Raw genomic sequence first — 27936 nt, 5'->3', positions numbered from 1 at the left:
CTAGAAGTAGTTCTGTGTGATGTCATCACGTCTAATGCGCCCAGCAGCTGTCCCAGCTCCTCCTGCACGTCTGCGTTGGGGGGCTGGTTCCTTCTCATCAGATGTGTCGGAGTCTGTCAGATCCACTGGGGTGCCCTTCTTGATAGCTATATTGTGTAGCATAGCGCAGGCGACCACTATCTTGCAACACGTCTCAGGACTGTACTGCAGAGTGCCTCCACTCTTGTGGAGACAGCAGAAACGGCTTTTGAGGATTCCAAAGGTTCTCTCGATGGTGGCTCTTGTGGCTCTGTGGGCAGTGTTGTATCTCCGCTCAGTAGCTGTGGTTGGATTTAGGTAGGGTGTGAGAATGTAGTCACGCACAGCATATGCACTGTCTCCTGCATGGAAGAAGAATGTTGTAGTTTAGTGAGATGCTGCACGTTGAAACATTTCATACTACTGTTTGTGTGTGCCATGAAATTACCTAGCAGGTATCCCTCTCCAAAATCGCCATTTGTAAGTCTGCGATGTAAAGCACAGTGTCTAAAAATGAAGGAATCATGAGTGCTTCCTGGAAATTTTGAAACTATATAGGTGATGATATTTTTGGCATTGCAGACTACCTGGATGTTAATTGAATGGTATGAGTTTCTGTTTCTAAAAACATACTCATTGTGTGATGGGGGGGACAGTGCAACATGTGTTCCGTCTACACAGCCAATCACGTGGGGGAATTGGGCAATTTGATAAAAATCCTGTTTGGTTTGGTCAAGTTCCTGCTGTGTGTCTGGGAATTTGATGTGGTTATGCATCCTCTGCATCATAGCATTGAGGAAAGCATGGAAGAAACACAAAAGTGCGCTCTGAGACACCCCTCCCACTGCGGCAATTACCCCCTGGAAACTCCCTGACGCTAGGAGGTGCAGTGAGCACAACACCTGTATGTGTGTGGGAATGGTTTGGGCCCTGTATGTGGGGTGCTCAAGCATGGGTGTCAGCTCCTCTATCAGCTCAAGAATACTGTCTGCATGCAGCCTGTAGTGCACATGGATGTCCTCCTCAGTGCGTTGGAAGAGGGTGATGCGTGTCCTGTAGATCCTCTCCTGGCGTCTCCTTCTCTCTTCACCGTGTCGGATGCGCAGCCTCCTGGCTATAACATAAAGCCCAGCCATTGTGTGAAGCCACTGATGCATCATGGGCCACTTTAATAGGTTGCACCTGGTTACCACCTGGCCAGAGTTGGTGGTAATTGAAAAGTGCAAAATTGCGATTTTCGTAAATTCGCTATTTGCGATTTTTTCCTATATTGGAAATTGCGAATTCGCATATTTATTCTCAGAACCCATTACTCGCAAAATTGCTAATCGCAAATTTTGCGATTAGCAATTTTGCATGGAACATTTCTTACCTACATAGCATCACACACTTTTGCGTTCGCAAACACCAGTAATTCTGCGAATTACGGCGTTTGCGAATCGCAAAGGCCTACCTACATATGCCCCTTAGTGTTTTTTTTTTGTTGTTTTTTTTTTTATCAGGCAACAGGAGTAACACCCATAAACCACGTTGAGATGTGGGTAGGTACATGAAAAAGGAACACAATATCTCAACTGGTATCATTAGGCAGGACAGTTATACATGTATGTAAATAACATTACACGAAAGAAAGAGGAGACTCTCAATACGTTTTTTGGAATGTGCCCATGGCATCATATAATTAAGGACAAATTTAAGTAAGAAGAAGTACAGTTGTGACAGCACTGTTGGCAAAAAATTTAGTGAATAAGCCGAATTGGACTTGGTGCTTGATTGTGTACGTGACACAAAGGGTAGCGACGCAAGTGACAATGTGACATCAGTGAGAAACGGCGCAATGTGCAAACATGAACAAATATATAGAGTGAAACTGGTGGTTCAAGACAATGATTTACACGGTTTTAGGAAAATTGAAAACAATTTCAGTTGAACCACGAGGAGAGTGTGCCATCGTTTGCGCTGACAGGTCGACAACGTTTCGATCAAATTACTTAGGATCATCTTCAGGACCTGGTTGAAAAGTTGGACGGTGCTGTACAAGGGTGGAAAAGGAGAAGGGTAAGGGTGGGGAGAATGGGACTGTCATGTTCCGCCGCAGGTAGTCACTGACTGCCGTGTTTGGTAAAACGGATTTCGAGACAACGGCATGCCAAAACTACAATTCCCTGCATGCCTTGCAAATCACGTGAGAAGTGATTCGCGTGACGTCACACGCGGAAGTAAAAGATCGCGGTGAGAACGCTCCCTGCCGATAATTCTGAGGGATTCGCCCGAAGCGGACTGTTTTGGATTTCCCTGGTAAAGGGCGGTAAGAGTGCGTTCTCACACCAAAGAGTACTCGTATCTTTTGTGGAGACAAGTAGCGCTCCAGGCTACTTTCTAGATCTTCGTTGTTGGCAGTGATCGGGAGTTCCGATCATATTGCAGTGGAGCCTGTGTTTCCCAGTTTCGCTTTGGTTCTCTATCCTCTGTTGGCGGAGACCTGTCTTTCGGTCTCTTGCAGAGGAGTCCTTGTTTATCATTGCTACAACTCCTGAACTCCTCTGTTGGCAGAGACCAGTTACCCGGTCTTCTTGCAGAGGAGTCCTTTGTATCTGGTGTCTCTGGGTTCTTCTACCACCTGATTCGAGTGGCTCAGTTATACCTTTGGATTTCAGGCTCTGTGGAGAGAAACGTTCCTGGATGCCAAATCCTGTACAAAATACTGAAAGTCATTTGCAGCAGGGATACTGAAGGAGCCTTTACTATAGTGCCTGGATTGGTTGCTTTACATGTTAGTGACAATGTGAACATAACAGTCGCTAGCAGAAATACCTTTTTGTCTATTAGCGAGAAGTGATTGCGGTAATAGTCAGGAAGCAAACTTTCATATGTTCTCTTATTCTTTACCTGTTATAGGAGAGAGTCTTCAGAGAGGGTTGGTGTCATTTGTAGGCAAGGCGTTTATGTCTCACCTCGAGCACAAGTTGGTAGGTGAATACAGGGAGTGCATGACTTATGTGTTTTTCTGCTTTGATTAGACACCTGAAGTATATCTATCCAATCTGTGTGTCCTTTTGTTTCCTGTTCAAGATACGCTAGTTGCTTGAAGTAAACCTGCCTCAGCCCTCTGCTCTCTTCTACTTGATAGGTTACACCTTCTTTATTTTACAGGTGAGGGGTGGGAGAATAGTATTAGGAGTTCGATTACAATTGACTGTCTCTGAAGGATATTGAAGTTAGACCCTGTGCTTATATTGTGCCTTTTGTGTCTACTACAGATCTCCCTCCCAGCAGTCCCTACCCTTTCCTTCCCCCGCTCGATTACCCCAATAGTCTGTGTTTTACATGTGCCAGACTTGGGGTTGTCCAGAGGTGGGCCCCTTAGAGCATCGATACAACCCTGAGGATTCAGAACGGAGGAGCCTGACAGGGACAAGGTAAGAGCGCGAGGAAAGAAGTGTTTGGGCGGAGGTGCGTAATAACTGCTACGTGGGTGGCAGAGTGGAGAGAATGGCTGGATGAATCCCGTGACGCGTCAGTGGAGTGTGGGAGTACTGCTATGGGGTAGGTCCGCCGTACTGTGGGTCGCTAGCCCCTGTGTGATGGGGCAAGTGATCAGGCGCATACCGGTGTGAAGACGAAAGGCCCTGCACGTGCCGGTCATGTGCAAGAGGCGCCACTGAGTAATTGAATTAATTAGGATGGCTCGTGTAAGGGCGCCTAATGTCTAAGGTGGCTGTGACTAAAGGGGGGGCGGGTGAAGTGCGTGACCGGGTATCAGGACCTAAGAGTGAGTCGAGGCTATCCGATCAGGGTGGTGAGAGCAATTAATAGAAGAAGGGAAATGAAATGGCCCGTGTGAGTGCGTCTAAAGTCTATGGCGGCCGTGAATAAAGATGGGCGAGGAAAGCTCGTGACCTAGTATGGATGACTAAGGGTGAGAGAAGTCTATCCGGTCAAGGCGGTGAGAAATGGGAGTGGGGAGAATGAGGCTGCATTACCTGGATGGACACGGTCCCGTGTCCACTGCTGAGGAGGGCAGCCGTTGCGGAAGGTCCCGGATCACAGGAACCTGAGGGTGAAGGAGAGGAGTGTGAGCGGGCGGGGCCGGCCTCATAGGGGAAGCGGGCGGCATGTGGGAGGGAGGGAATATCCAAAACAATTAGTTACTCGAGCATGCAAAAGAGCCTGGTACTGTCACCATGAACATCTCCTCACGCCCAAGCCAAGAAAAGTATGACCAGGATACTCTTTGTCAAGTGAGATAAAACAACCTAGGCACTATGGTATTATGAATTGTCAAACTTTTAAAAAAATAATAAAGAGGTGGAACTACAATGGTCCAGTATCTAACATTTAATGACATTCATCGGGAAGCGATATGTATTGATAATTGATTTATTTTTATGTAATGTCATGCATTTGTTTGAATTTTTAACTCAGATCAATCTGCTGAAAGCTCTGTCTGTTTTTAATATGAATGTCATTAAATGTTAGATACTGGACCTTTGTAGTTTCACCTCTTTATTATTTTTTTAAAAGTTTGACAATTCATAATACCATAGTGCCTAGGTTGTTTTATCTCACTTGTTTTTCCCTAGCCTAGGTTTGGTTTATTCATTCCTTCAGGGGGTCCTTGATACTTAATCGTACAGGATACTCTTTGTCTCCAGGTTCAGCCCCTGCAGCAACAAAGTCAGCAAGATCATCAAACGCAACTGGCCGCTACTCAGAAATTTTGAAACATTCAAAGAGCCTCTCCTCTTTTCATACCAATGTGGCAACAACCTGGCAACACATCTAGTTCATGCTATTGCATGGCCTACCAACAACACAGAAAAAAACACAATCACGGCCGCCTGGGGTATACCCCCGCCATTGGTCATTACAAATGCCAAAATTGCTCCGTATGTGATCTGACACATAACACAAAGGATTTCAAAACCAACAACAGATCCTACAAACTGAATACCCTAACCAACTGTAGATCCCAAAACGTCATGTACGCCATTCAATGCCCCTGCGACCTCTTATACATCGGCCAGACCACCCAAATGGTCAAACAGAGGATTATTCAACATAGAAGCAGAATTCACTGCAAAGTCGTCACTGCTCCATTGGGCTCCCACTACATTGAGAAAAATCATTGCGAAACAGACATCACTTGGCAGGTGATAGATCAACCTACGCTACCCGTCAGAGGTGGGGACATCAAAAAGCCCTCCTCAACAAATGCATAGGTAAATGGATCACTATTTGCAACTCAGTCAACTTTGGCCTGAACACTATTGACAATGGAACAGTACCAACAGCAAAGATTTCAAGCTCTTCTGCCCTCAGCACTGGAGACTGTGTGTTTTGTGCTGCAACAGCCCGACAACATTGACGCTGCCGACTCCGTGTCCAGAGGGCACCGCGGCAACACGACCCTGGTCTCACAGACGACGCCTGCTCACACCACCACTGCGCCGCTTTTTGCACCACGACCTGTGGGCAAGGCACTCCGCACCGACTCGCGACGACATCTTGGCCTCCCCAACTACGACACTCCACGCCGAAATCGACGCCGCTGCTTGTACCATGGTCTGAGGGCACCACTCATCCCACACCGCAGCCCTGGCCTACTACCGACACCAGTGCCATCAACTCCAGTGCTTCAGCAACGACAACGCCGTTGCTTGCACAGTGGCCTGCCAGCACCGCGACGAGCACCGCTTACACTTCGCACCGCGACCCTGGTCTCACCGACTATGCAATCTGACACCGCTACCAAGCCGCTGCTCACACCGCGACCCGAGGACTCTGCACGCCGCACCACTGCACTTCAATTCGCAGTACCCGATGCCTGCCAACACCAGCGCTCCTGACTTCAACAGAGAGGAGTTCGATCTGCAACGCGTGTGACTTCGAGAGCCCCGACTCCTGCACCGATCTCTGGAACAGACGCCTGTGGACATCGTGTTTTTGGAAGCTCAACGAGAGGTCGCCAACACCCTGCATTTCTAAAGGTACTGTTTGTGGATCTTCCTGACACCGTAGCTAGCTGGCGATGCAGCGGTCAGCCAGAACTGTTTGGATTTGTTTGCTCACGACGCTGTTATAGTCCTGGACGCAGCTATCGACATCAAGGAACTGTTTTTCAAGCACATTTTGATAAGTGAATTTTTTTTTAAGTACTGTATTGTGAATTTTTATCGTTTTTGGTCTTGTCTTAGGTATATAAATATTGGATATTTTTCTAAACTGGTGTGGTGAACTTTTTTAGTGCTTACACTGTATTACTGTTGGTTATGTGTAAATGCTTTACACACTGCCTCTAAGATAAGCCTGCCTACTTGTGCCAAACTACCAGGTGGGTCACATGAAGGGGGACCCCAAGTGCCCTAAGGGGGCACAGCCACCCACCGATGGGCAGTCCAAGGTGTTGGCTAGTGTAGCGCTTGGGGTGGAGGAGTACCCACAGGAGGGTGGGGATCCCGCAGAAATGACCCTCATGTCACTAGGGGACAATAAGATGGTCCCAGGAATTCAGGTGCCCCCTACCACAAAGAAATACAGCACCTGGGTGACCATCAATGGGAAAAGGGTAGAGGCTCTCAGAGGCACGGAGCCAGTGTGACCTCAGTCCGGTGTCACATGGTCTCTGAGGAGCAGGTAGTCCCAGGTGCATTCCACCAAGTAACTGCTGTGGACAATTCAGAGCGCCACTGTATGGTGGCACAGGTTCCCTTCGAGTGGGGGGTCTCAGGTCCCTTGAGGGTTCTTGTGAGCCCTTCCATGCCTGTATATTGTCTGCTAGGTAACGACCTGGAGCAGACCTTATGGAAGGATGTTGAGCTCAGGTCTCACTTGTAGATGCTTGGGTTGCCAGAGTGGGCATGCGTGTCCACTCGGTCAATGGCGACCAGAAAGGGTGATCAAGAGGACATGGAGCCTGAAACAGTGGCCCAAGTCCCTGCCAAGAGAAAGGGCAAGGGGAGCGGGAAACTGGCCCCTAACTTTCCCATGGACCTGGAGGAGGCGGACCTACAGGGGAACAGGTAGCTGAACTGGGGGATATCTCTGAGCTGACCCATTGGCAGCAAGAAGGGGGCCCCTCCAGGGAAGAATCCTGCAAGAAGCAGAAAGAGTGCCCTTCTCTAGAGGGTCTTCGGCAGCAGGCTACAGACCAGGCAGCTGGTGATCAGTCTGGATCACATTGGATATACTGGTAGAGTGGTCTCCTATACAGTGAGCCTAAGGACGCTGAGCCTGGGCCAGCTGTGTGCTGGTGGTACCCCAGCGCTTCAGGACCTTCCTACTGGTTCTGGCTCAAGACGTGCCTTTGGCAGGACATTTGGGGCAGGACAAGACCTTTGACAGGCTTGCCACCCACTTCTTCTGGCCCCCAAATGCGAAGGCAGTCAGATGGACATTGCAGGTCTTGCCAAACTTACCAGGCAAGTGGTACGAGTGGGAGGAAGGTCAAAGCTCCTCTCCAGCCTTTTCCAGTTGTTTTAACACCCTTTAAAAGGGTAGGGATGGACATTATGGAGCCACTGGATCCCAAGACAGCCATGGGCAACAGGTACATCCTGTTCTTGGTGGACCATGCCACCCGGCACCCGGAGGCAATCCCTCTCAGAACAGCGACAGCACCAGTGGGGGACCGGGGGTTAATGGGGATATTTTCCCGTATGGGTTTCCCCAGAGAGGTGGTTTCTGACAGGGAAACCAATTTCATATGAAGGTATATGACATCCCTGTGGAAGGAGTGTGGTGTAACCTACAAGTTCACCACTCCTTACCACCCACAAGGTAACGGTCTGGTGGAAAGGTTCAACCAGACCTAGAAGGGCATGATTAAAGGTCTAACTGAACCTTTGAGGTGTATGTGGGACATCCTTTTGCCATGCCTTCTCTTTGTGTACAGGGAGGTGCCACAGAAGTCTCTTGGGTTCAGTCCTTTTGAGCTTCTGTATGGGACCTCTGAGTTTGGTGAAGGAAGGCTGGGAGGCAGCTCCCAGGAGGACTCCCCTCCCCAGTATGTGTTTAGTTGGCCTTCAGAAACCAAACTGCCTGCTTCAGGAAACTCGTTCAGACAAACCTGGAAGCAAGCCAGGAAGAAATGAAGAAGTGGTATGACCAGAATGCCACTCTGGTCGAATTTCAACCTAGGCAAAAAGTATGGGTCATGGCCCCAGTGGAACCTTGTGCCTTGCAGGACAAGTGGACTGGGCTGTTTGAGGTGGTGGGGCACAAAAGGATGTCACCTATCTGGTGGATTTGCAGGCTCCAAGGAACCCTTTGTGGATCCTCCACGTGAACCGCCTCAAACCCCACTTCGAGAGGTCCGAAGTGAGCATGCTATTGGTGACAGATGATGAGGTTAAAGAGGAGAGTGAATCTCTCCCTGACCTCCTGCCTACCAAGGAGCACATTGGGACAGTGGAAGGTGTGATCCTCTTCCCTACACTGTCCCAGAGCAGCAAAGCGATTGTCACCAGTTGTTGGGACGGTTTGCCCCACTGTTCTGTCTGACCCAGGTGTTACTCACTGATTTACCCATGACGTGGACACTGCTGATAGCCCTCCTGTGAAGCACAAGATTTACAGACTGACTGACCGGGTCAAAGTCAGCATCAAAGAGGAGGTCTCTAAGATGTTGGCGTTAGGGGTGCTCGAGCCTTCCAACAGTCCTTCGGCCAGCCTAGTGGTCTTGGTCCCAACGGCTGCTTGCACCCGGTGCCACTCCAGAAGGGCAGTTTTGTGTGGACTACCGTGGGCTCAATGCCGTCATCAGGACTGATGCGCATCCCATCCCCAGAGCTGATGAGCTCATTGATCGGTTGGGAGCTGCCAAGTTCCTCAGCATGTTTGATTTAACGTCTGGGTACTGGCAGATTGCCTTAACCGATGGGGCCAAGGAGAGGTCCACATTCTCAACCCCAGAAGGACATTACCAGTTCCAGGGGATGCCCTTTGGGTTGAAAAATGCCCCTGCCACCTTTCAGAGGTTGGTCAACCAGTTGCTGGCTGGACTGGAGGATATCAGTGCCGCCTACCTGGATGACATCACAGTGTTCAGTTCCAGCTGGGAAGAGCAGTTGCAACACCTCAGTGAAGGGCTCTGCAGAGAGCAGGCCTCATGATCAAGACCGGCAAGTGCCAGATCGGGCAGGGTTCTGTGGTGTACTTGAGACATCAGGTAGGAAGCGGCCAGGTGTCGCCCCTACAGCCCAAGATTGACACCATTCTGGCTTGGGAGCCCCTCAAGACCCAGACAGAGAGGTGAGAGCCTGTTTGTTAAACGCTATGGCACCATTGTTGCTCCCTTGACAGAGCTGATTTCCAGGAAGCAGCCCAAGAAGGTGATCTGGACTGAGTCCTACCAGTAGGCTTTTGATACCCTGAAGGCCGCCATGTACACAGCACCTGGGCAGAAGGCACCCGACTTCTCCAAGGAATTTGTCGTGCAGACTGACGCTTCAGAGCATGATGTGGGAGCAGTGCTCTCTCAACTGTACGAAGAGGGCCTAGACCAGCCTGTAGTCTTCCTTAGCAGGAGACTACTACCCAGGGAACAGAGGTAGAGTGCCATAGAAAGGGAAGCGTTCGCTGTGGTCTGGGCACTGAAGAAGCTGAGGCCCTTCCAGGTTCAGACAGACCACAGGCCCGGAGTTGGTTAATGTAAATGAGGGGTGAAAATCCAAAACAGCTGAGGTGGTCCATCTCCATACAGGGAATGGACTTTATGGTGGAACACCGTCCTGGCACAGAACACTCCAATGCAGATGGTCTGTCCAGGTTCTTCTGCCTTAGTGAAGAGAACTCCCAGGAGGGTGGGTAGTTTCCCCTACTTTCAGCTGGAGGGGACATGTGTTAGACTTGGCATCTTTCAGTGTGTTTCCCCTGAGTTTTTTGCTTTCTGACCTTCCGGTTTTGACTCGGTTTGTGCTGGCTTAGTGTTTCTGTGCACTTTTCTCACTGATGATCAGTGGTAAAGTGCATGTGCTCCTGTGGTAAAATGTGTTGTAGATTGGTGTTTCCATGATTGGCCTGTTTGATTTATCTGTCAGTCCCTAATAAAGTGCACTGCATGTGCCAGGGCCTGTAAATCAAATCAAAAACAGCTTTATTCGGTGTAAAATATACATCCATACAAGCATACTCATAAAAACCATTAATAAAATAGATCACGGGTACAAATATACACATTTAAAATTTCAATTCATTTACAATTAATTTTTCATAGAGATTCCAGGGGATCATTAATTGAAATATAACAGGGGTTGCAGCCAGGAAATAATGCCACACACAAATATCATATCAATATAGGTGTCTGCAAATCAAATGTAGTTGGTGGGCTGCACTACTGGATTGTGCCACCCACCCAAGCAGCCCGTAAATGTAACTCCGGCTTGCCATTGCAGAGCCTGTGTAGGGTCTGGTACTGCCATGTAAACCTGGCAAGTGCACCCACTTGTAAGGCCCTAACCTTCCTCTTTCTTACATTCAGTCACCCCTAAGGTAGGGCCAAGGTACCCCTATGGGCAGGGTGCAGTGTATGTGAAAGGAAGGACATGCCCTGGTGTGTGTAGCATGTCCTGATAGTGAATTTCTGCCAATTTCGTTTTTCACTATTGCAAGGCTACGTGTTCCCTATTGGACAGAATGGGGAGTTTGTTTATAACATCCTATAAACATAACTGGCCCTGGGAACTAGGTAGGAAAATGAAGTTTAGTATGCCTGAACTCAGAATCTAAAGATGCATCTTTTAGTGAAGGTGATTTTTACATTCTGTGTTTGAAAATACCACTTTAGGAAAGTAGGTATTTTCTTGCCCAACCATCCCGTGTGCCTCTGCTGGGTTTGTGGATTAACTGTCTGGGTTTTGGATGACAAGGGCTGGGGCGTAGGAGTGGCTCTGGATAGTCTAGGTGGGTCAGGAAAGGGCTGAATCGACCTGGGCTGCATTTAGAGTGAAGGGAGGAGATTTCCTTGCACCTAAATGGTCCTGGTCTGCCTCTGACAATGCTGTCTCCACCTCCTGCCAGGAAGCCACCCAAGCGAAGTCAGAACTGGTTCTGGCTGGGCACAGACACTCTCTGCCTAAGAGATGAAACGATTTTGGGATGTAAATACTGGGGCCCAGACCCCAGAATTTTAGAACTCTTTTGGACCAAGAAGAAGAGCTGGAGAAGCTGCGAGGAGAAACTATCACATTGCTGTGTGCTTTGCTGTGTTGGCCTGCAGTGGCTACTTTTGTCTTGCGCAGTGAAAGGACTGGACTGAACTTTCTGCAATCTACTTTTGTGAGTTTCTCCAAGGGCTTGAGGTAGAGCTTGCCCCCTGATCAAGAAGTCTCAGGAACAGCAAAGACTTCAAGCTTTTCTGCCCTCAGCACTGGGAACTGTGTGTTTTGTGCTGCAACATAGGAAAAAGCAACCCGACAACGTTGACGACACCGCTGCTGACTCTGTGTCCTGATGGCACCGCAGAGGGCACCGCCACAATGCTGCACCGTGACCCTGGTCTCACTGACGATGCCTGCTGATGCTGCCACTGAGCCGTTGCTCACACCGCTACCTGTGGGCACCGCATTCCGCACCACCTCACTTCGCGACAACGCCTTGGCCTCCACGACGACAACATTCCACGCTGAAATCGATGACGCTGCTTGCACTGTGGTTTGAGGGCATCCCTCGTAAAGTTACATGACGCACCACCCTCATTCAGCACCGCAGCTTTGGCCTACCGATGCCGGTGCCATTGACTCCAGTTTGTTAGCCAACGACAGTGGTTCAGCAACGACGACGCCGCTGCTTGCCCCGTGACCTGCTAACACCACGACGAGCACCGCATTCACTTCGCACCGCGACCATGGTCTCACTGATGACGCCATATTATGCCGCCACCGAGCCGCGGCTCGTACCGCGACCTGAGGCCACCGCACCACTGCACTTGTCATCACAGCACCCGACGCCTGCCGACGCTAGTGCTCTTGACTTCAACAGAGAGGAGTTCGATCTTGCAACGCGTGTGACTTCGGGGGCCCGACGACTCCTGCACCGACCTCCGGAACCGACGCCTGAAGACGCTGTTCTTTCGGAAGCTCACCAAGAGGTCGCCGATGCTCTGCATTTGTAAAGGTACTGTTTGTGGGTCTTCCAGACACTGTAGCTGGCCCGCGACGCCTCCGTCAGCCAGAACTGTTTGGATTTGTCTGCTCACGACGCCGCGATAATCCCGGACAGAGCTATCGACATCAAGGAACTGTTTTCAAGCATATTTCGGTAACTGAATTTTTAAGTACTGTATTGTGGATTTTTATCGTTTTTGGTCTTGTCTTAAGTATATAAAAATATTGGATATTTTTCTAAACTGGTGTGGTGTCCTTTTGTAGTGCTTACATTGTATTACTGTTGGTTATGTGTAAATGCTTTACACACTGCCTCTAAGATAAGTCTGACTGTCAGTCAAACAAAACTTTATTTGGTTTGTTACAACCATAAAAGTATACAATTTACCTCTTATCATAACATTAAAAGACATAAACACGGCGGTATCATAAAAAGATATTGCACCTCTCGACACACATAATTTAGCTTTCCTTTAAAATATCATTCTAAATTATTAAAATCAATTAATTCATACATATACATCAAATCCTTCATATATATGACAAGCAATACTGTAATCCCTTGATAGAGCAACCTCGTATAGTCCTAAGGGGAGCATTACAATGCTTACTCTGTGCACTTTAGGAACACTTTAACTTTATTCATATATTTCCCCATAGCACATAAGTTCCCCAATTGCACCAAAAGGTTAACAGCTTGCATCCTATTCCTAATCCTATATTTTTTAAAAATCGGACATAAAATCTCCTTTCGTATGTCTAAAATTTTCATACAATCTAGTAAAATATGTAAAATATCACAGGGGGTACCTAGTATACAAGTGCATCTACCATTGCAATCTATCATAAGGTTTCGAACCCCATTGTTCGCATAGCATGGGTTTATCCCAATTCGCATTTTTAAAACTTCCCGCCTTAAACGGTAACTGGGTAGCCGGTTCACAGAGGGAAAATGTTGATCATTCTCCCAAATCAGGGTCATGTGGGCCACCAAGGTTTTTCGTGAGAGGTACTCCCGATCATATATACGAGACATATCAAATCTCAGAGACCTTAATTCCTTCTTGCATATTGTCACATGGTCTTGCTGCGAGCATACCCTCAAACCAAACACCCCATATGCTTCGCTTATTGATGCTCTAGTCTCTTTCGCCCAGGGCAGCTTGCTAATGGCAATTTCCCCTTTAGCCCATTGCGCTGCCAAAAACGTACTAGGGCCATATAGGCAGTTATAGCCCAGGAGGTAATTCCCAGCTCAAGTCTTGCTGCCTGTACCATTGATCATTTAGGCAGCAAGAACAAGCTTTTTAGCATATTTCCCTGCTCTTTATCCCAGGAGTTCTTACCGCTTAAGTAAAGTACCTCGGCTCCATACAGAAATTGTGGAGGGACCATTGCTTGGTAGGCTTTTATGACCGGCCTATCCAACATTTCTCCGTAGGTACTATTAAATCTTTTTAGGCCTTTCACAGAAGCCGATGCCCTCATTTTTAAAGCTTGCAACTGTGTATACCATTTCAGGGTACTGGTGAACGACATTCCCAGATATCTATAATCTGTTACCCTCTTGAGCAATTCTGTACCAAGATACCATGAGAACTTCATTTTTCTCCTTCCGAAACATAACATTTTAGTCTTCACCATGTTCACTACTAATTTTGTAATTATGCAGTATTCTTTAAACCTGTTTAATTTTCTCTGAAGGCCTATCTCCGTCTGGTCCATAATCACCAAATCATCGTCATATAATAGGCAGGGTATATGATTTCCTCCCAATTTCGGGCTCGCCCCTCTAACCTCTCTTAATTTTAGAGGTAGATCGGCTAAGAACAGTAGGGGGGCAAGTACACACCCTTGCCTCAATCCATTTCCAATTGGGATCCTCTCAGTTAATCCTCCCTCCTCATCCAAGATTATCTGAGCCCAGTTTTCTGTATGCAATGCTTGGATCATGGCTAATAAATCACCATGTATTTCATACCCTACCAGTGTTGACCACAGCTGCTCCCTGTCCTCAAGATCGAATGCTGCACGGAAGTCCACAAAACAGCAGAATAAGTTACCCCTTTGATCAATCGACTTCCGTGCAATGGACCAAAGAGCAAAGCAATGGTCAACTGTTGAGTGACCTTCTTTGAACCCACCATGTTCTGGGGGTACTATCTGTTTGTCATCCACCCACTCCTTTAGCAAACCTAAAATTACTTTGGAGAATACCTTTTCACCTATGTCCAGAAGGTTTATCAGACGATAGTTTTTAGGAGAGTTTACGTCACTTTTTCTGTGTGTTGGTCTGACAATAGCTCCGTACCAACTATCTGGGACAATGCCAGTTTTTAATATCCCCTGGAACATACTCATGAAGAACTCGGCCCACCATTCTGAATTTGTTTTTATAATGACTGCTGGTAAATTATCTGAGCCCACAGCTCGTGTTAAATTTAGCCTAGTTATTATGCTCCTAATATGGCCTGGGGAGAAATGCTCTTTTACTTCTTCCCTTATTCCAGTCCAGATGTTGGCTATTGTTTCCACCCTCCTTGGCCATTTACCATAGATTTCCTCAAGATAGGTCACCCATTTATCCTCTGGCACAGAGCACTGAAGAGTCCCTACAACCTTCCCCGTACATTATTGTATTAACTTCCAGAAGCCTTTCACATTTTTTTCTTCAATTACTTCGAGTAGGTTCACCCACATTTATCTTTGTACGATCTTTTTTTATCTCTAATAATTGCCTTGTATTTTATCTTTAATTTCCTAAGTTCTAATGATGCTACTTCATTGTAGCTACCTCTAAGGCGTCTCTCCTGTTGCCTAATACCGGCCTTTACTTTCCAGCAATCATCATCAAACCAGGGTTTATTATTAGGATATAATTTAGCATTGCATACTAACTTGTGTTTACCATGTTTAATTTTTATCCTGAGGCATTCAACCAGTTGCCTTATTATACCCTCATACCAGGATTTACCCTCTCCTGGTACTAGGTTATCCAATTTAACTGTTAACTGGAGTGCGCTCAGTTTCTTTATATATTCTTCGCTAATTCGCGTAGTAAGTCGCTTGGGGTATTCCTCCTCTACTTATAGCACTTTTTGTTTATGCGGTAAGCTATTTACCTGTAATTCTACCAGCAGTGGGTAATGAGCACTACCCTCCACCCTGAGTATTTCGAACTGTTTAATTAAGTGGAAGTTCCAGGCCTCTATAAATGCATAATCTATAGGGCACATTTGCTGCCCTACTTTAAAGGTACGCTTTGCGGGCCGATCCGCTTCCTTTCTTCCATTAGCGCAGATCAGGCCCATAGCCCCCAACAGCTGACCAAGCTCTTCATCTTGAGTTGAGATGTCGCAACTGGGAAACTTTGCAAACTCAATATTATATACTCTTAGCAGATCACTCTGCCAAGAGTCAGTTTTTGGGGGGTTTAATCTATGATTAAAGTCCCCCAGTATCAAGAGCACATCTCTTGGATAGCAATCTCATAGGCCCCCCAGGTCCTTTTTTAAGCGTTCCACGTCAGCCTTATACTCATTTATTTTTCCTTTCTGTATATACACATTTATGATGCATAGATTTTCGCCCCCTAACATATTATTTAAAATCCACACTCTACTACCTAATGCCCAGTTGCACTTGAGTTTGAGGGGTTCTATGTCTCTAGCTATCCTTGTTGAAACCAACGTCATCTGACCACCTGATGCTCTACCTACTATGTTCTTTCTTGCAGGTTTTACATGGTGAGTGAAGCCTTCGGTAACAGGAGTTTCGTCGCACAGCCAAGTTTCCTGTAAACAGACAATATCGTTTTTCCTAAGGATGTTTTTAAAGTCTTCCTGTACCAATATTCTATTATATCCATTTACGTTCCAAGACAAAATGGGTAGACTGTGCGACGACCCTACTTCCTAATCAATATTACTCAAATACCCATCTTCCTCACAATTCATGTATGCCAACTCTCTATATCTATTCCCGGCAAGGACATCTTCAACATCCCCCCTCCGATTTTTGGAATTATCGTAATTTCAAGGGCGTCCTTCTTACCCCGACCCAGACTAATCATTTTTATTTGTCTTTCACCCAACACCGCATGGTTCCTGAGGAATGATTTCCCTAGTTTGTCCATCAACACTTCCTCCCTTTTTAATATTCTAATTCCTTCCCAAAGCATCTCAGCTTCCGCCTTTTCCATTGCATCTTTTATTAGAGCTGAGTGAAGTAGGACCTTTGTTATTTCATCCCCCTTGCTATTAACCATAAACCCAACTTCTTTTAAATCAGCAGTACTAACATATCTTAAACTAGGACACTTTGCAAATAAGGAGAGGAGCTGGGAACGATTCAAAGGGTTTCATTTCTTAATTCCCCCCCCCCTTCCCTGTCCTATTGGTTCAACAAATATCCAGGTGTCTGCAGGCCTTTCTAACTGTGGATCTTGAAAATGTTCATCTGGCGTTTCTTCCCTTCTATGCCTGTTTGCTTCTTCTCTACAACTCATCCTGAGACCCTTCCCGGGGATTGAGTTACTAAGCCCTGCACATGAGGACGTCTCCATCCCCCAATCTGGTGCTGCGTTCTCCTTTTCCCCCCGGGTAATTCCTCAAGGTATCCTTCTCCCTTTTTCCCATACTTTTCCCTGTTTTCCACCTGGGTTGTTCCTCAGGTCTACTGGTACTTGCTCCTATATCTGCGAAGCTTAACTTTTTAATTTCTTGCCTTACTACTTTATCCGCTGTCTTATGTTCAGGGGTTACCCCCCTCCCGTACTCCTGTTGCTTCGCAGGTTGGCATATAGATAGGGCCTTTTTCCCTTTCCTTCGCCATATTGCATTTTGCTTTATGTACCTCCTTTCCCCGTACCTCTTTATAATCATGGGGCAACGGGATACATATTCTGTTGGTACATCCTCTTTAGGACTACTCGCCCTTACCACTGCTTCCCCCCTATCCACTTTATTTTCCTCCTGAGCTTCTACTGGCCTTACTAGTGAGGGCATCAAGGTTGTAATCTGTGCCAACTCCCCAAGTATATCCTTAAACTGGTTTCCTTGTATTTTTAAAATGTCATTATTTAAGACTGAAACCTCTAAAATGCCCTGCAGGGTTTTCTGGAGCATTAGCATGACCTCAAGCATAAATAGGCTGGAGGAACCCGTCACCTCCAGACTATGTAGAGGCAGGCCTGACAAATCAAATCGAACAGCATTTGAATTTTCCAGTCTTTCGTTTCCATTAGAGCTTGATTCTCTCCCGGCGAAGTCTTCCTCACCCAAGGATTTACTTTGGTGTATTCTTTCTTCATTCACCACCTCTACTCCTATGTCCTGGGTAAATATCGACGGAAACAGCCGTGGCGAGGAGGACAAGCGAGGTTCCATAGGTATCTCAGCAATATTAAAATTAGACTGGTTCAGAGCTTCCATGCTTATTGCTGCAGAGTCCTCAATGATTTGCGGGGTCTCTAGCACACTTATCTCCTTGTCTGATGTCTCCTTCACTTTAAAATGTTTACCAATAAAATCCTTAATGGATTTTGATACCGCCGACCCCTCTTTTTTGCCTGCTGATTTAGAGATTGTCGGCGCTAACTGTGGGGTTGAGCTCGGTGAGTGGGTAGACCCCTTGGCTGTTGCTCTACTACCGGTGGGTGTCGCCATATCCATATTTGCGTCGTTCAAGCCTTTCGGTAGTTCAATCAAATCCTCCGTCCCAGATTTATTTCCTGATTTTTTTAAGGTTTTTCGGGACTTTACAGGGTTTAGATTTCCCTAAGGCCATTGCCTTTACTTTCTTTTCCTTAACTCCTTCTTCCCGGCGTACACGATGTTACAGTGGGCTTCTCCTTCACCTTATTTAGCTTCCACAGCTCAATGGGTACGCAACTACCCCCACTCCCTATGCACTTCCCCTATTTATTTATTTATTTATTTTTGTTAAAAGGGGTAAAATTGTCTCTTCCACTTACCTCTGTTTCTGTAGGCCCGCACTCTTGCCTCCACCACTTCCCCCTCTCCAATCAATTTCCAGGCTGCATACTCAACCACTATTGCACTTTTAAACTGCTGCAAGCTCCAGTGGCTGTATTCACCCCTTCACAGTTCCTTATATAAGGCTTTTGTCCTTCTGTTTGTATATGCCTGCCGCCTGCCACTTGTATGTATATTTATTTTTGGGCTCTGTCTCCACCCTAGTTAATCCGCTGACTGGCTGCCACTATCTCTACACCACACGCGCCCCGCGCTTCATGCCTCCTATTGTGTAGCTCGTTCTTTGCCGGCCTTCTATCAACCGCGGAGGGTGCGGGCTCTCGCTGACCCCCCGTGAATTATACTTGTCGCGGCTCCCGCACACGCCGCTCTCTCTTTTGCTCCGTGCGGCAGCGGTCGATACGGCTGTCGGCTGTCGGTGCGGCACCGAGGCCGGAAGTCGGAGTGAGTGCCGGGATGTGCTGGGAAGTGGGAGGTCCTGCGAGTGTTCGTCCGTAGCCAAACAGAAGCAGAGACCAACGGTACAAGCTTTTTTCAGGCTCTGACACAGGCTGCTCAGGCTCTGACACAGGCTGGTCAGGCTCTGACACTGCTTGTGCCAAACTACCAGGTGGGTCACATGAAGGGAGACCCCAAGTGCCCTAAGGGGGCACAGCCACCCACCGGTGGGCAGTCCAAGGTGTTGGCTAGTGTAGCGCTAGGGGAGGAGGAGTACCCACAGGAGGGTGGGGATCCCGCAGAAATGACCCTCATCTGACTAGGGGACAATGAGATGGTCCCAGGAATCCAGGTGCCCCCTAACACAAAGAAATACAGCACCTGGGACCTGCGCCGCGTACCGGATTCCCCGGAAGACATCGCTAATCCTGGAGATTTACTTCTATTTCTAAAATTGAACGTGGAATATAACCTTTGTACTGTGCATCGACAAAACTGCAAAAAGCTAAAGAATGATGTAATCAAATTGACTTAGCCTTGAGAAAGCCCTGGTGCTATTCGCCACATGGGGCGAAACACGTGTCGGCTGTTGCTCCTTGTAGAATTAATAAAGCTAGGCCCAGATGTAGGTAAAAAATATTTACCGATTCTTAATTGCCGAATTTTACCGATTCGGTAATTAAGAATCGGTAAATATGAAGGGTGGACATGTAGGTCCATCCAGATGTGTATTTTACCGATTCGGTAAAAATCGGTATTTACCGAATCGGTAAATACCGACCGGTAATGCTCCATTCATTCCTATGGGCTTTGAAGCCCATAGGAATGAATGGGGCATTACCGGTCGGTATTTACCGATTCGGTAAATACCGATTTCGACAAGGGTGCAGGGGGTGTCACTTTGACACCCTCTAGCACCCCCAAAAAAGGGTCGGGGGCCATATGGCAGGCATACCTGCCCTAAGGGCAGGTCTGCCTGTCATATGGCACAGGTGTGCATGCACACATGTGCATGCACACCTGAATCGGTATTTCACCATCAAATTGAATTTGATGGTAAAATACCGATTTCTTAGGCCTTGTGGGACTCATAAGAGTCCCACCTACATATCAATTTTACCGAATCTGTAAAAATACCGGTCGGTAAATTTACCGACCGGTATATTTACAGATTCGGTAAAATTACCGATCGGTAAATTTACCGAACGGTAAATTTACCGATTTGCCCCCTACATCTCAAAATCCTTTTACCGGTCGGTAACGGCCGAATTCGGCCGTTACCGACCGGTAAAACCCTACCTACATCTGGCCCCTAGTTCTTGTAAAATTCAACGAAGATGGAATTAATTTTTAGTATTTGTATGGTGATTGCAATGAAGACAAGAAGGATTTAGCCTGAATAATTAATCTACTCACAGAAAAGAAACGTATACTCATACTTAACCTTACATTGTATTACTGTTGGTTATGTGCAAATGCTCTACACACTGCCTCTAAAATAAGCCTGACTGCTCGTGCCAAACTACCAAGGGGGTGAGCGGGGGTTATTTTAGGAGTGGAACTCCCTTATCCTGACTAGGAAGAAGGGTCCCTATTTGGACAAAGGTGCAAACCCTTGACAACTAGAGACCCCCATTTCTAACACCACATATGCCACTTGGCATGCTGGATGGACAGGAATGCTGGAGGCCATCAGTTTCCAGCAGCCTTAGAGTCGGCCTCCCTCCTCCAAGACCAAGGTTGTGCATTGAAGGATGCTGCTTTGTGAGGTTGAAACTTATATTTAAACATTTATGTGTGTAAATATGCGTATTTAAATGTGCGGCTTAAACATGTGTATTATTTTCAACTTTGGACATCAGATTTTCCCTCCTCCAGTCGAACATTGAGAGCTTTTGCTTTGTGAGGTTTGAGTGCGGCAGGCAGAAGCCACGTGAATCAGATTAACTCTCTTCAGAATTCACATAACCACGTTTTTTTAATATGCAGAATGTTTTCATTTTAGTACATTTAATTTACATTGAGGGTTACTGCTTTGTGATGCTTGAGCGTGACTGGCAGAAGCCTCATGAAGCAGATTGAAGTGTCTCCAAAATTCACACAACCGCATTTCTTGAATATGCGTATTATTTTCTATTTTGTTAATCAGATTTTCATTTGCCTGTTTTATATTGAGGGTTGCTGCTTTTTGTCCATGGGGAGTTTGGCAAGTAACTTAAGGGGTCCATTAGGATGGCGGGCGGACTTAGTCCGCCCGCCATCCCAGTGCAAAATGGGTCTGCCCGCCATAGGAGCGGCGGTCCAGCCTTGACGATTAGGATGCGCCCGCCACACTGGCGGGCGCATCCTGTATTTTTACCATTGCGGCGGGCAGTACAGAAAGCGCCGCCCGCCGCAATGGTAAAAATGCACGTTGTGCATTTCAAAGCACAACATGACAGACACCGCGCGGTGCCTGCCATGTTGCACTTTGAAATGCGGGGGGTACCATAGGTACCCCCCATGTGCACCCTCCACCCCGGAGTGTCTCTGCATGCCTTTCCGTGGCGGCATTGCCGCCACGGAAAGGTATGTCTGCAGGCCCTTCCTAATAAGGCTGGCGGTGTCTATTAGACACCGCCACCATATTAAACATTTTCCGCCCCGGCCACAAGGCGACCGGGGCGGAAAAGCGGCGGACGGTGTTTACGTCCGCCGCGGTCCCCCCTGCCATAGTAATATGGTGGGGGGGAAATGGGTGGCGGGCGGGCATTAATGTCGGGCGGATCGCCAGCGCCACCATGGCGGTGGCGATCTGTCCGACATCATAATGGACCCCCAAGTGTTCTGGTATTTCTGTCTGCATTTCTTTAACATGTAGCAGATTTTCACCTTATTACTTAAGATTTTCCCCTGCCCGTTATACATTTAAGAGTTGCTCCCTTTTTTAGGGTTAAGCATGGCCGGCAAAATCCACATGAAGCAGATGAAGCATCTTCAAAATTCACACAACCTACGTTTTTTAAACGAACGTATTATTTTCAACTTTGTACCTCAGATTTTCTCTTGCTCATTATACATTAAGGGTAGATGATGTGTGTCTCTTGTCTGTTTTACACTGTGTGTTTCCTAGTGTGTGAGGTCTGAGTGTGGCAGGCAGAAGCAGCTAACAGAGCAGCACCATGGACTGCTATATAAAGCTATTTCACCCGGATGTAGTCATGCACCCACTGTCCCTTCCTAGGCCAGTTTGGATATGGCTGAGTCGGCTTCTCCTGAGGTTTGCAAGGGGTTGCTTACCTGCTGCACAAGGCCTTCCTAGTGGTGGTGTCCTAATCACACATTGACCCGCAGGGGAAGTACGTTGGAATGGAGGGCTGTCTAGAAGCTAGACACTACAACTTCATATCATTCTACGTCCCCTGACAGATATTGCACTCACCATTGCAGGCCCTCCAGGACCTTGTGGAGGCCCTACCCACAGAAACTACCTCAATAAAGAGGATTTAAAGCTGTCCCAGGTCCCATACTGGATATTTATGAGCTCCCTCGGCCAGGGCAAAGTGCATGCTCCTCTAAACTTACACCGTGAGCCGTCTCAATGGGCCTATGTGATGCTTGTAGATCATGGAACCCCTCACAACTGCTATAAACTACCGCTTCAGCAGTGCATAAAACGGGGTCCATAATCGATCAGGTTTGGCTCCCAGCCAGTGACCTCCAATTATTACAATACTTACTGATCCTGCCCCCAGTCATCTCCGATCACGCACCCCTCATCTTGGAAATGGGACCCCCTCGGGGCTCTTTATAACCTATGAGGCGCATCAACTCCTGGCATCTGGTAGACCAAGACTGCGCTGACTCTATAGAGGAGGAACTCCAGATCATCTGTAAGCTCAACTGTAATACTGTGCCCGTGTCCTCCGATGCATCCCTATGGGCGTGCAGTAAACCCATTCTTAGTGGTCTGATCAAAGGATATGTAAGGGGAAAGGAGACATGCCAATTGGCATAGGTGATGGATCTAGAAGCCCAGATCCTCTCCCTGGAGCGCCGGACGTGCGGCCAGGTTCAGCGACACTGAGCGCCTTCTAGTACTGACGAGGTCCACCCTTTAACAGATCTCCCTAGAGGAAGCCAGGCAATGCCAAAGAACGTCTACCTAACTGGTCTACGAACATGGATACAAATCTAGCAGACTCTCATATTGGCGGGCAACTCATGCAGCCTTCACTAGGACGGTGCTGGCTATTCGTGATTCGTATGGAACCCTTTGTGAAAGTACGTCTGTGGTTGCTCATGTCTTCGCGGCTTATTATCAAGACTTATATGCGGTGAACCCCTGTGCCCCCCACATGAGCTTGCATCCCCACTGCAAGAGGAGTTTCTCCTGCACTCGATTCACTCCTTCTCTGGCCCGAAAACTTGACCAACCGAGGAGATAAACATGGCTATTTCAGATCTCAGTTCAGGCAAGACCCCTGGCACAGATGGGTTCCCCATCAAATTTCTTAAAACTACCAGACCCATTTTCTCTGTCACCTACTGGCCCTCTACAATGAGGTTGCAGACCGTGGCTCATTCCGCCTCCTGATCTGGACACTACTACTATAGTGGTGATTTCAAAGGCCAACCAGCCTGCAGAACATTGTTCCTCATAATGCCTATTTCTCTCATTGACTCCGAATCCAAAGTGTTTGTGAAGGTCCTAGTGACTAGATTAAGTCAGACGTTGGGTTACCTAATCCACCTGGACCAAAGTTGACTGTTGCCTGGCAGTAGCACCCGCCATTGGATACGGAGGGTACAACTTGCCCTGTCCCCGCCACGCTGATCGAGCGGCTCCCTGGCCTTACTCCTAATTGACTATGAAAATACCTTTGACACTGTCAAATGTACCTTCTTGGAAGTCGTGCTGAAGTGTGGAGATTTTGGGCCTTACTTCCACAAACTCATCGGCATGCTATAGAATGCCCCTACAGCCCAGGGCTGGGTCAAGTGAGTCCTATCCCTGCGCTTCCTAATTTGCTGAGGCACCCACCACGGATGTGCCCTGTCTCTGTCAATATTTACCCTAGTAATTGAAACCTTGGCGTGCCATATCAGATGCGACACCCAAAATTAGGGATGACTTTGGGAGGTGGGGGTCCTGAAGAGCGCATAACTCTCTATGCAGATGGCATCCTATTATTTCTAGAGGGCCTGCAGTTTTATGGTCCCAGATGCCTCAAAATCCGTTGCCTATATGGTGAAGCCTCTGCTCTGCGAATAAACATGAACAAGTCGCTGTTGGTACTGGTTGAGGGAAACAACAGAGGACATTCTTGGTGTCCTGCGATCCCGATGCGCTGTCTCTCCTTCAAATATTTAAATATCTATATCTCTTCCCAGACCTAGCCTGGACTCTTAATTTTCAGCCCCATATGAACACCTTGACTAGGGACCTGTGGGAATGGGGCCTCTTGCCTCTAAGCGCTATAGGGTGGGTAACCTTATTTAAGATGATGTGTCTCTCATGCTTTTTTTTATGTCATTGTGAACCTCTGTCACACATTCCCGAGGACAGCCCTGTTATGCCTCTTGGATGAGGTTGGAGGACTTGACTGGAGCAAACCTTTATTGGAATGGCCACATTTTTGGCTGTAGGAAGCTGGCTCTGTATATAGTATACCACTAAGTGGATATACCATGCACAGAGTCCAGAGATTCCCCCAAGCATACAGCGCTCATTGCAAACCCAAAGTGCTCTATCTGTGGTAGTGTGTCGATGCAGCCTTAGGCCTAACACAAAGGAGTGTAAGACATTTGTAGTGCACACAATAACCAATAAATAACACAGCACGCAAACAGGAGATCCACACCAATTTTATAAAAATAGGCTTTGCTCAAGATTTATTTTAAAACCAAGATCTTTGCAAAAAGGTAGGTACTTTTTTAAATAGAAATTCTTTTCAGTTTTAAAAGTGGACACAGTACAATCATCAGTCTTTGCAATGTTAACCTATAGAGGAAATCAATAATGTGGTTTTACAGGTAAGTAACCAACTTACAATTCTAATCTTAAGGTTACAGGGTCAGTAGAGAGCACAGTTCAGGTAAACACAAACACTGTACATCCAGTGGCACAAGGACGGATGGGTGCAGAAGTCAAAGTTGAAGATCAGGCCTGATGTTACCCAATGGAGACTGGTGATGCTTGAAGGCACACTGCTTGCAGGTAAGTAAAGCGGCTGCAGGGCTCAAGCTTCGGAGGTTTAGGCAAGCAAGTGGGGGGCACAAGGCAACATAACCATCAGCAGACTGGAGCAGGGTGCAAACACGGTGTCAGGAGCCCAATGCAATTTAATTTAGAAACTCTGTTTGGAAAACAGACTGCAGGTAATGAACTGGAGGCATGCAGAAGGAAACCTGCAACAGCAGAGGTGTGTTGGGATGCTGTAGGTCATAGGGGCACAGTTGGTCAAGCTCCTCAACCCCCAGGGGCTCCGGTTGCAGGGCTGCCCTTTGGCATTGGGTTTCTTTTACAGGAGCTGGTCATGGATGGGGCAAGCTTTTGAATTCACAATGCAGGCATCGTCGTGGAGTCCAGGAGGGGTCAACCCACGCTGGACTAGGGACTCAGGATCACCGGGTAATCTTTTCTTGACCGATGGGCCACTTGGACACGGACCGGAGGCGTCGGGTGCAGAGTGGTCAGGGATCGCAGATCCGTAGGGCACAAGAGTCCTTTTTAAGTCTTGCCTAGGCAGCGCTTGCACTGTCTCTTCGAGACATTCTGTTGAACTAGGCATTTTTGGTAGGTTTATCACCTGACGTTTTGCTTTTTGGCCTCCTGTTTTTGAATTCGTTTTTGCTGGTTTTGTGTCTCTGCTCACACTGCGTTTCAGTGCTGAAGTGCACAGCTCCTACTGTAAATTGTGTTAGGATTGGTTCTCCATGATTGGCAGGTTTGATTTACTGGTAAGTCCCTAGTACAGTGCACTGCATGTGCCCAGGGCCGTCTTTAAATCAAATTCTACTAGTCGGCCTGCAGCACTGATTGTGCCACCAACACAAGTAGCCTTTCAAATGTGTCTCAGATCTGCCACTGTAGGGTCTTTGCACACAGTTTTTAAATGTCATGGAGACCTGGCAAGTGCACCCACTTGCCATGCCTAGCCCTTCCCTTTTCTTACATGTAAGGCACGCCTTAGGTAGGCCCAAGGTACCCCCCTGGTCATGGTGCTGTGGTAAATAATTTAATATTACCTTATCTTAGAATTTCTATATTAGTAAAATACTTTAAATTAAGTAAAGAGAGGAGTCAGTGGTATTCGAATAAAGAAGGGTTTATTCAATAACTCGAGTTAAGGGAGAGCTCCAGCACCAAGCAGGTACAGGAGTGGTCTGATGTTTTATTCATACAGCAGGGTATTTATACAGTTCAAGCAGTAGGCAGAAAGAAGAAGAAGAAGAAAAAATAAGGAAGTGACAAACAGTAATTTCCAACCAGATGTGTCAAGGTATGGGCGTCTCTTGTGTCTCGTGAGAGTGCATGAGGTTTGTCGAAATGTGCTCCCTTCAGTTGAAGGTCCTTCCTTAGTGTCGAAATGCTCCTTTCAGTTGAAGGCCCTTTCTCAACCGGGGGTTATTTCTGGCTTAGAGTCAAGAACAGGAACTGTCTCTTAAAACAGGAACTATCTTGTTGGTTCTCGGAATTGGCCGAGCCACAAGAATGTGTGGTCAATGAACGGAGGGGCCAGGTGCAGGGTGTCTTGCTCGTGGGTTTGGAGACAAAATGGATGACACACGCAAAATGGGTGCTGTCTGAATCAAAATGGCGGACAGGCGGAGAAGGGAAACGATGGGGCACAACTGCCAATTTTATTTCCTCATTCCCTCCTTGCCCCAGAGTGTACCTGTATCTATATCTCAATTTGCATGAGATTGTCTATGCATTCCTATAGCATAATCGTTTCGTTTTCTTTCTGCTGGATATGTGGCTTAGGAATGCAGCTTGCAGCGCATAGCCCGCACAGGGCAGGGCCACATTGGATGCAAAGGCAGCATCCAGTTATTACCAGGAATATTATGCCTGCTGCTGACAGCAGTTTCCATCCCCAGGATGATATTATTGTCCAAAACCAGTCAGACAATGTCCAAGTGCCAGGTTCTTGATGTAGGCTGGCGGCTATCTTGTGTAATTTTGTTATAGCCGTATATACAGACGGAGAGTTATCAGGGATGTAAATACAGCAGCTAGAGCCGATAATTTTACAGGCTCCGCCTCTGTCAGCCAGGATGACGTCAAGGACAAGGCGGTTTTGGAGGGCAACCAATCTTATGGCAGACTGTTCCTGAGTCAAGTTCCCCAGGGCAGATGCCGTCTGATTTACAACAGCCGCCAAGGTCCTTGTCAACTTGCGTATGAGCTTGCTGTTCTGCACAGGGCCGATAAAGAAAAAGAATCCTTTGTTGAAGTCTGTATATTGTTCCAATGTAGTTTCCATGTGATCAATCCCGGAGATATCGATCATTCTTTTATGTCTAACATGGGGCACTAGGAGGTCTCGGTGGTAAGAGGATGGTCCCACAAAGACAGGAGGTAGCAGAAATGCTATATAGCACGTTCCCCCCCAGTTCAAGGGCAGCCGCACATAGGCTGTTTGCCCGCAGATGAAGTAAGTATGGCGGGATGCTAGAAATGATAATTTTCCCTTGTCTTCAAAACTCACAGTGGTATGGCAGTCACTGTGTCCTAATGAGACAGAACCATTTTTCCGGACGCACAGGTGCCCTTTTACTGTTGAGACCGAGATAGAAGGGGGCCCAGCATTCTTTTTAGGTTTGGTATTGAATATTCTGTAGGACATGGTCATGTTCCCCTGCTTGTATTCTTCGCTTTCTAGGACCCTGCCTGTCGCCTGAGGATTTCCATCCTCATTCGGGTAGCAGACAGTATTAAGGACCTTATTTAAGTTCCCCCAAGGCCACCCATTCTTGCATGACCTATTTCCATCAGGGCAGGAGGTACGGGTAGTCCTGTCGGCTGTTATTAGGGCGAACCAGGCCTCACAAGTTCCATTATAAGAAAACGGGAAGGGGAAAAGAGGCATCACTCCCTCCTTCTGATGTGGTGGGAGGCAGCCACATATCCAGCAATCTGCGATATTGCTGGCCTGATGCGTATAATGTAGCATCTGTATAAAGGTATTGTTTCGGAGAGCTAGCCTATGGGCTTGCTCATGAGGGGGCAAGTCGTGGTGCGTGTGTTCTTGAGTGTTGTTAGGTGCAGGAGAGGAATGTGGTGCTGGCGGGAAAGCAATGTGGAGGGCCCAACCGAGACACGTCATGATTGTCATCAAAAAGAACAGTATGATCAAAACATATGATAGGGCCGCTATGCAACTTCTTAACAT

The 27936-nt window shown here is 47.3% G+C and overlaps 1 protein-coding gene across 1 annotated transcript; it reads right to left on the bottom strand.

The window, feature by feature from the left end:
• On the bottom strand, positions 1-27936 carry LOC144784015 (uncharacterized). The gene is made up of 2 exons (XM_078662720.1): positions 26685-27936; positions 1-380 (listed from the first exon to the last, which is right to left on the bottom strand). Exons 1-2 carry the CDS (start codon positions 27934-27936, stop codon positions 1-3), a joined length of 1632 nt encoding a protein of 543 aa, XP_078518846.1.

This window comes from Lissotriton helveticus, chromosome 10, assembly GCF_964261635.1.
Source record: "Lissotriton helveticus chromosome 10, aLisHel1.1, whole genome shotgun sequence".
Classification (NCBI taxonomy): domain Eukaryota; kingdom Metazoa; phylum Chordata; class Amphibia; order Caudata; family Salamandridae; genus Lissotriton; species Lissotriton helveticus.
The sequence above is the reverse complement of the archived record's forward strand: the minus strand, read 5'-3'. Positions and strand labels throughout refer to the sequence as shown.